The sequence below is a fragment of the Ptychodera flava genome, chromosome 15, assembly GCF_041260155.1.
Source record: "Ptychodera flava strain L36383 chromosome 15, AS_Pfla_20210202, whole genome shotgun sequence".
NCBI lineage: Eukaryota > Metazoa > Hemichordata > Enteropneusta > Ptychoderidae > Ptychodera > Ptychodera flava.
The window spans coordinates 26424121-26433825 of record NC_091942.1 but is presented as its reverse complement, the minus strand read 5'-3'; the positions used below and the strand labels follow the sequence as shown (position 1 = coordinate 26433825).

The 9705-nt window shown below is 39.1% G+C and overlaps 1 protein-coding gene across 4 annotated transcripts; it reads left to right on the top strand.

The window, feature by feature from the left end:
• The first annotated feature begins 307 nt into the window (after positions 1-307).
• Positions 308-9203, top strand: LOC139151701 (leucine-rich repeat-containing protein 14-like). 4 transcript variants are annotated; one of them, XM_070724658.1, is made up of 5 exons: positions 308-458; positions 2464-2937; positions 3908-4048; positions 5341-5513; positions 6793-9203. In XM_070724658.1, exons 2-5 carry the CDS (start codon positions 2517-2519, stop codon positions 7570-7572), a joined length of 1515 nt encoding a protein of 504 aa, XP_070580759.1. In that variant the 5' UTR covers positions 308-458; positions 2464-2516; the 3' UTR covers positions 7573-9203. The 4 variants fall into 4 exon arrangements, with proteins under 4 accessions (XP_070580759.1, XP_070580758.1, XP_070580762.1 ...); XM_070724657.1 differs by having other exon boundaries at positions 321-648; XM_070724661.1 differs by having other exon boundaries at positions 329-458; positions 2467-2937.
• The last annotated feature ends 502 nt before the right edge of the window (positions 9204-9705 follow it).

The following is a 9705-nucleotide window of genomic DNA, read 5'->3' as shown; positions in this document are numbered from 1 at the left end:
TTTGTGTGATTGTGCTTGTATTTCTTTTTATGTCGAGCGGAGCCTGTAATTGGATTTTATTCCTATTGGTCTTCCGAATAATAAATAAATAAATAAATAAATAGATAAATATCAGTAGTTATCATATTTTCGAAAAAATAATAACATAAGCTGGAAATATACAACTATTCTCAGTGATTCGAATCCGAAACCGAATCCGAAACCGAATCCGAAACCGAATCCGAAACTGAGTCCAACTTCAGCATCGTCAGTGCATGCACATCTCTGTAGATATGCACATATTTCCTCGCGAGGGCGCTGGCTTCCTGTGTCATGTGATCAGTCAGGTGACTGTTCTAAATGCAAAATTTAGCTTCGCGTACGAAATCAGTCGAGATTGTTTTTTCTCTCGATCTCTCGCACTCGTAATAGTATGCCCTGTTCAAACAACATGTAAAGATCATGTTTTAAGTTGTTAGGTAAGCTTAAATGTTTGTAAACCTGCGAAATAGAGCCGAATTTTTTATCTTGCATTTCGAAGGCCGATGATAATGGAAACTAACATTTTGAGGAAGTTGGCCTACTGAACAAGGTCAGTGCAATCGGCCATACCGACGCTGAGTCACCAACTGGCGGAAGCTGTCCGAAGTCGTCATCGAGATAATCACGGTATTTATAAGGCATACACGGGCAGTTGACGTTCACCGGTACCACCTAAATACGAAAGAACGTACTCAAATACTCAACAGATACTATTTTTCACGGTACACGGCTTGTCAACAACATGGCCACACATATTCTCTGTTCACTTCGAGGACACACGTCACAATACATTAGTAGGACCAGGAGATCTTGAGAAAAATGTGAAAATTAACCGCTGAACGCCGTAGCTTCCTGTTGTTGTTTATCCCCGAGTTTTCTTTAGTAATTGTTCACCGTTTATAAGGTAGACAGGCGCTTGAGACCTAACCATGGATGTACAGTTCCTCCACCAGATTGTGCTCCATGTTCTAACAGGGGTCAATGTCTCACTGGAGATGCATTAAAGTGCCCTTGCGAAATGTGCTTATCACATGCATGAGATATACAATGTGTGGGAAAGTCGAACTTTGCAGCTTATGCCACTATACTATAGCTGAATTCAGTGGGGGTCCATTTTGCTAACCGTCTACCCAAGTAGCAGCGTTGTTAGCTGAGTGTCTTAGCTATGCTGATGGTTTTCTGATGGTTCTGTCTCTTATATGCTGATTTTAACTTTGATGGCTCTTTGCTGCCATCATGAGGGGAAGAAGACAGTAAACCAGTCGGTAAACCACCAGCACAGCTAAAGGCCCACAGCTACAGTGTTGTTTGCGCATCAAAATTTTGGTCACTGTCTTTTTTCTAGGGTTTGTTCTCTGATGTTGCAATTGTATTGGTCACAATCCCTTAATAGGGACTGTGTTTTGGTGGAGGCTCATGTGGGACTGCCTAAACAAAACAAGCTTTGGAAATGGTACGTCTGTGCTAGAGGTGTCACAGTATCTCTGCAAATTTAAACCATGGGACACAGTGGGTTCAAAAAGGAAATATGTTTCCTAACAAATGAAATCACTGTTTATAGTGAAAGAACAAGACGATGATCACTGTTTTGGCACTAAAGAAGTTCAGTGTGGTATTTTGAGGAATTTTTTGTCCTTTTTGAGAACAAACAGGCAATTTCAAGAACAATTCTGAGTCTCCCATGCCTCAATACCTGGATACTGTGATACACGCAAAAGTGCGTGCTTTATTTGTGGTGGGACATTGTGACCCCTTTCACACACAGAACTGAAGTGTTCAGTATGAGTTACAAAGTGGACTTTGGACCACTGGTCTTGTTATCTCTGGTGTGCTGACACCAATCTACTTTGTAACCATAGAATTGGCTAAAATCTGCTGAGTTCAAATCTGCAGGAACTGTACATGACTGACTTGAAGGCTTCATTATCATTTCAGAGTAACCACAGACAGTCTTGCTTACTGCTATCTATGGTGTGACACAGATATAACAAGGACGCAGCTTCCACAACCAGAGAACTCCACAAAAACTTAAAAATTGTACTCCTGTCACAAACATAGGAAAACGGTCTAACTCTTAGTCATAGGAATCTTGATAAAATATCCAAGTGTTATCTGGAAAATAACATGTGGTAAAGGTGTTTTCTGCATTTTGCAGCTTCTACAAGTCTTGCAAAAACATCGTCAACTTATGAAAATCTTTGGCCTGGTGCTGCCAGGAGAAAGGTTCAATACACAGTCATTTACTGTGTTTTCTTGATCAGTCATTAGAGTAACTTAGTTTAAAACAGTTATTTTGTATTGTGACTCTTTAGGATCAGGAATAACCATCCCCTCATGGCCAAACTGTATTTTTGTCATACAGAAATTTAAGGTCATGATTGATTTTACAGTATGATTTTAACATGTGTATCGGCACTAATAAATATCCCATTCCTTTTATAGCAGCTAATTTGGAAGATGTATCCGTGTGGCTAACTTCAGGAAATGTAATAACCATGAATGTCTTGAAGAGTTTGGATGACGTAGACTATAGGGGCAACACCCACTGTGGCTGTGCCCACAGATGTACCTACTATGCAAAGAGTTTGTTGGACATCAGCGCTTCAGTTTTGGTCAGAAATCTGCCGGCCATAGAATATGCAGTTACATTCATGCCGGCTGAATTATACGAGCCTCTGATGCGGGCTTGTGTGCTCGGCAGCCATCTGCTGGCGTCCAGGGAATTGGTGTGGAACTGGCCGTTCCGGGTGATGAATTTCAAGAACCTGCTTCCAGCCGACAACCCGGTGTGCCGCCAGAAACTGAAGTACGCTTTCCGGGAATATGAGAAGTGCATAGGGTCCATCATCATTAGGACCATTGGAGATTTGAAAAACGAGAAACTTAAACTTGTTGACCTTCGAGACTTTGATCTAGGTGTGTAAAGGAAGGCATATTACCCCTCATATTTGCTCATTTTTGACATTTTCAAGTGCATTCAAGAACCAATTAGCCCAAGGGTGGAAGTAGGACACACTTAAGCTGGAAATGCATGAAATACATGTAGCCCAGTATTTGAGTTAAATGACTTTTAATTGTGAGACAAGACAAAGTGTACTTATGTGATCAGTAGCAAATCAAAGCTTTATTATTAAATGAAGTTCAGGGAATTACTAAAAGTAGAGCTTTAGTATTGAAGTTTATAAGAGTATACATGCAGTGTTGCAGCCAGGATGCACCCTTGCGACAATTTCCCCAAAATGGAACCCCTTGTCCTGCATTGTTGCGCACTGTGGGTCACCTTGGGCGCACTCATGAGTCGACTGTGTTCAGTGGGCGTAGTCTGCTAGTAATATCTGTTACTGATGATGGCCCTTTGTTTTCTGTGATTATTTTGAGGCTTATATTTACGTATTTTCGAAGCTGTGATTAAAAGTAACTAAAACTTTGCACTTGGTGGTAGTCCCACTGAACCCTGATTGGAGGCAGATACGGTCTACTGTTACAATTGCTAAAAAATAAAGCATATCGACGTGGTCCCAGTAGCTTGTATTTTGTTTTGAGAAACTACTTTATAATAAAATAATACAAAATTTGATGGACAACTGACACATTTTGTCCCTTAAACATGCAAAATGTCCCCAAAAATAACGATAATGTGACACAGTGTCCCCTGTTTTAAAATTCCTGGCTGCAACACTGATACATGTACTCTCAAAAGATGCATTTTGATACAAAACCATCATCAAGAAATGTTGATGTTTTAATCATTTGGTGTTCCATTTCCATGATGATTAATTACCCAGTTATATTCCAAAAATATTGCTCACTTATGAGATGCGAACATCGACTCCTACAGCGATTCACTAAACTGCGATTTATGAACGCTATCCATATTTTCCTTCAGATCAACGAATGACAAATGTGATTGGCCTGATCGCGGCAAAGCCATTGTTGGAGCGTGATCAGGTTGAAGGCAGGGACCGACTCATAACCTTGGCAGAGAAAGCCATACGGCTTCAGCCTTTGTCCGAACCACCTGCTGAAGGTACGAGCTATTTCAGAGTTTGTTTCTCATTCACAGCAGAAGAATGCATCCCAGAGATTTTAAAAGTGAAGCGTACTGTAAAAGTAACAAAAACATTGCTAGGACATTGATGTAACCCAAACCGGAAAGCTCTATCTTGTGTTCTCGTATCATAGTGTCTGTCATTCTCCAGGAATCTTTCATTAATGACAGACCTTTTGTCAGAGTGTCCCAATAATTGTCTGGGTCCAGAACTTATGTAGAGTATCCGTCATCTCTATGTTCTTCTCCTTAGAGTGACAGTTGATTTAAATGGGAAGTTACATGACCATGGGCACACAATAGGGGGATTACTGATGACGTAGCCATTTGTATAGACTGGGCGGGAGTTTTTGAATTTTCATAGCATCGCTTTGACCATATGAGAAATTTGAATAGTCATGATGGGCACTTTTGCGACATATGCAAATTGTGGTACAAGGAACACATTTGAAAACATACGTGTTCTCCGACAACTTACGGAACATTTTTTCAGTTTATTTTCGACTCAAGTTTAGTCGCTATATTATATTCACAGACATCATATGCAAGATTCAGTGGCAATGAACGCCTGAAACATAGCAAAATTATGGGATTCAGGGACCAAACACTGCACGTCCGATCAGTAGTGTGGCTTTTTTTACATTTGCATAGATTTACGATAATCAGGCTTTTATAGGGGAAGTTCCTGTTTAAAGCCCCAATAGCTGCCAATTTTATCCAATTTTTTCATGATTTTATTTTTAAACCACAGTTGGTTTGTGTTAATGTGCTGATTGAAGGACTTGCCGGATAGAAGTATCACTGCTCGCAGATTTGGACCATGCCTACATGTTTTAACGGGTTAAACAATAAACGGGTGCCGCACTCATAAAATGGTGCCCCACGGAAAAGTACAAAAAAGCAGTATTTCCTGTACATACATGTTGTGATCATAAAAGGAACAAGCCTGATGCCATTTACCTGAATGCACAGCACACGTTGGTCAACATTTTGTTGCAGTAATCTTTATTTTCTTTGTCACATCATTAGTTTTTGAAAATGGCGGGAAATCTAAAATGATGGCATTATTTCGAAATTCTAGATGGCAGCCATTCTCTATTCCGAAAAGCTATCTTTTGAATCTCACAATAGGAAAGAAACAGCACAATTATCTTCCATGTCTGTTCCAAAGTCACTCTACCCAAGCTGTGGTGGAGTAAGTCGGGTAATAATTAGATGGTTTTGATTCCTGTAAGTCAGCGCTGATGTCACTGTTTTGTTCATTTCAACAGATCCTCTGATACTTCATGTGGACTGTGTAGTTGAACAGGACAACGTGGACGTTGTCACCGTGGCGATGGCCGTACACAGAGTGTCTCCCATTAGCATGAAGTGCTGTAAATTAGTTGCTAAGCACATCGGGTTCATGAAGCTGATTGGTATTCTCAGGTCCTTGGATCCAGACGTAAGTATTTCCCAAACATTTTACACCAAGCAACGATAGTTGATGAAGAAAGAGGATGAAAATTTGACCAGAGTATGCATATGTCTGTGGTCTGATCATGAGGTAGTGAGCTTAGTATAGTACCACATCAAAATTAAAACTATGGTTGCTTTGTCTTCAATGTAAGGGTAGGATAAGGAATTTGAATGGTCAGAGATAGGACCGAATTCAGTTCATAATCCAGCATACATATACGTATATTTAATACCACAGGTTTCTACGTATACTTTGTGTGCACTATCAAATTTTTTGTTTTAGAGTCGTGTTAGTGTCTGTAAGTATTGGAATAACCAATATATTTTATCATCTCAAGGTTTGAGACAAAGATCTGTCACTCGAGGGCGCTCTTACACTCCCCCTCTGAGAGCATTGGATCTTTCAATCTAGCAAGGTTTTCAGTAGATATCTTTTTATTTATAGGCACAAAAAAGTGGGGCAAAGATTCAGCAGGAAAGTTATGAAAACCTTGTGTTCCCTGTGTTATATATCAATTTTATGAAAAAAAATATTGATCAATATTGATTCCCGTAGTTGCAATCTGAGAACAAAAATATGTTTTCTTCTCAAAACACAAAGTTGAAAGTGAGTACTTACTGGGGAGAATATGAGAGGGGTTAACCCTCCTCTCATATGGCAATTTAAAAAAAATTCTTATCTGCTTTGATGCTCTTACGTGGAATCTGAGTAAAACAATTGCACAAAATATGGAAATTATGAGAGTGGGTATACCCCTGTCGTATGTCAATTTTGAAAACAACTTTTACCTATTTTGATGCAGTAAGGTACAATCATTGAACGACAGCTGCTGACAAAATACATATAAAATAAAATGAGTACTTGCTGGGATTTTCAAAAAAACTAATGTTTTGGCCAATGAAGTAGGATGCTACCATAAAAAACAACTGTGGTTACTATTGATATTGCTGTTTCGGTGAAATCCAACATAAGAAAAGTATAGTATTGGCAGATTTTCAAGCAAACAGCTTGTGAAAAACTGAGAACTGATGATACTGGAAGATCCTTTTTGTCTGGCAGCGGTCAAATTGCGTATTTGGTAAAATTATTGTTTCATCCTTACATTTATCATTTATCCAACCATCATAGATATTGTTGATACCAAATTGTGATTCTGAATAAGAGAAATTGATCCATTAAAATGAAAATTTTGAAGTGTGTGAAAGCTTTGCACTATGGTTGGTATTCTTTTCCCTTATTGCAATATACTTTTTCATACTTTTAGTATTGCCAAGGTGTTAATATCACCATGAACAGTCTCCAGTGCACAGGACTCTTGAATATCTTGCCAGACTTGGTCAAACTCAAGAAGCTGAAGGCATTAGGAATCAGCTACAATCTCCTCGACTTCACCAAAGAGGGCGCTGTTTTTCAGAGGGCTGCAGGCGCCCTCAAAAACGCCCTTGCTGGCTTTCATTACTTGAACAGACTGGATCTCAGCAATAATCGCATCGGAGGCTCTCTGAAAAAATTGATCTCAAACATCAAACAGCGTCTTGAATACCTGGATTTAAGCATGTGTTCCTTGACTGATGATGACCTGGAGTACCTGGGTACTTGTGACCGCATTGGGGTGCTCCGAGAACTTGACCTCAGTCGGAATAATCTGTCACGGGAACCGGAACTGCTCTACAAGCTGATCAGGCACATAGAAGGCTCGGTGGAACACCTGTCCCTGAACAGGTGCCAGCTCTTCAAAGTTGATCACCTCGGACATAGGCTGTCTCTGGCTTGTCGCAGTTGTCTGAAGCTGAGGACGATCTCGGTGATGCAGAACAGACTGAAAGAGGACGACTATCTTAATATCATGGAGAAGTGCACATTGATAACATCTGTTGATAATTTGTACATATCCATGCCCGTTGATCACTTTGATGGTGAAGGAAATCTCATCGAAGAAAGGAAAAGACAGTTTTTTGAGAATGTCAAACGGGTCCTCCATGAAAATTCCTCCACAGCGAATCAACACTTCTGTTTGAATATGGATGAACAGGATCAGGACTAGCAGAAAACCTAAGGGAGCTCATTTGCAAGTGAGCTCCACTAGGTCAGATGTTAAAGGTTATATCCATTCACTGTATCAGCAGCTTTGCCATTGGAGCCTTCAGACTTTCAGTTTTGACCAATTCTGAGAAGTTTGAATTTATCTTCACTTTCACATACGTTTTACAATGTTGATACCTTGCAGTGCATTTTATGTTCAAAGAATGAGGATATCATTAGTTCATGTGTAATCTTTATATTAATGTTGTAAAGTTCAGAAAGGTGAACTTTGAAACACAATCCTCCACTGTCTGTGCCCACACCTATGTGAAATACATGTACTCATTTTGATGTGCTAGCACCAAGAAATTTGGAAAATTCACTGGAATGAAGATACTAGGATGTCATTGTTGAACACTGAACATTTCAGATTAATGTAATATACATCCCAAAAGCGAAAGTTAAACTTTTGTGCAAATTTTCCTCACAGAAACTTTCAACCATTCTCTTACTGAATCAAGGATGACATTTGGGGTGACAGTCAAAAATCTGATACTGGAGAAGCACATTACCTGACATTTACAGACAATAGCACTGATCGCAAATGACGTCACTGTTCTCCCTCATTAATATGCATAAATAAATATTTGTCTGCATTTTCCGCGTGAACGAGGAAAATAAAACCTGCTAGCGTTACAATGGTTACTAAAAGTCACGCTAGTTCGTGGTATTTTATGGCTCAGACTACAAGCTGCAACAACAAAGTTTGTCCGAATTTTAGGCAGCGTTGTCTGAAAGTCGCGCGCGCGTGCAGCTATGTTTAGTAACAACCCTGAAATTGCGATCAACGCTAGTGAAATTCAAAAATGGCCGCCATCCCACAGACCCTATAATAATGCTATTGGAAAAATTTGAAAAAATTAAATGTTCGATTTTCAAAAAACTAAAACGATAATAATTTTACTCACTCGATCAGCTTTGAAAAGTGCCCCAACAAGTGGTAGACAAACAAAGTATTGTAAAGACTTGAGTGTCCAAATATCTGCCCTCAATTTTATATCCATGTAGCAATGTGTAGATGCAATGTGTATGGAAATTTTTAAGAAGACTTTACCCAACAATAGGATAGATTTGCTTCTACATGTCAAGAGAGCCATTTGATGGGATTGGTGATATTGACCTCTCCCTCTCCACACTATAACCAGGCAGACAATTTTTTTGTGATTTACAATAACTTGTAGCTATGATAGATGTGAAGAAACATTTCATGAAACATTTCTTTCCAACTAAAATTGTCATTTAACTGACCAATTCCCATTAAATTATCGTTCTGTAATAAGGTTTGTAATCAAGTGGCACATTTACCCACCCCTTCCCAATACATGTTTGCTATGACAACAATGATATATAAGAATTAAGATTTAGTGCAAGAAAATGACAGTACTTTATATTTAAAATTTTGTATTGCACAAGTATCCCTTTATCTTTTGTTTATTCATTCTAAAGAATAGGTTATTGTCAACATTATTTTCATCTACAACTCTAGATTTGTATATTAATCTTCTACAGCCTATTGCAAGGGTAAAGATCTGTGAGAATGCAGATAATGTCTTTGCATTGGAAGTAAAATTAAAATATGTTTCAAAAAGTTTATCAGTGCATCCATGTGTGTGTGTGTGTGCTTGTGTGCTGGTGTGTTGACGGCTCATTTAGATATCATATACAGAGCTATTCACTTTGGCCTGAAGTGACAGATGCAAGTACGTTTAATGGGTGCACTTTGCATGATGCCCACAAGTTTTCTAGATGACGCACACACACACAGATACACACACAGATACACACACAGACACACACACATTTTGTGTTAACCCAAGACAACACAATGTGCAGCTTACACTTGGCAGATAAAGGGAAGCCAAACTTTGTACACAGACACATATGTTGAGCAATACAGCTGAACTGATACACAGTCTGTCACATATTTCATTAATACTTGTGATTTCTGGGGTTTTCCTTTGCCTTCCTTGTTTGTGTAGTCTACCCAATACTGTGTCTGTGTCCAGACAGCAAAAAATCTGAGTTCAGTGTTATTGAAACACCCTGTTAGCCAGTTCTTGGAATGGTCTATCAGATCAAAACAACTTTAAATTTT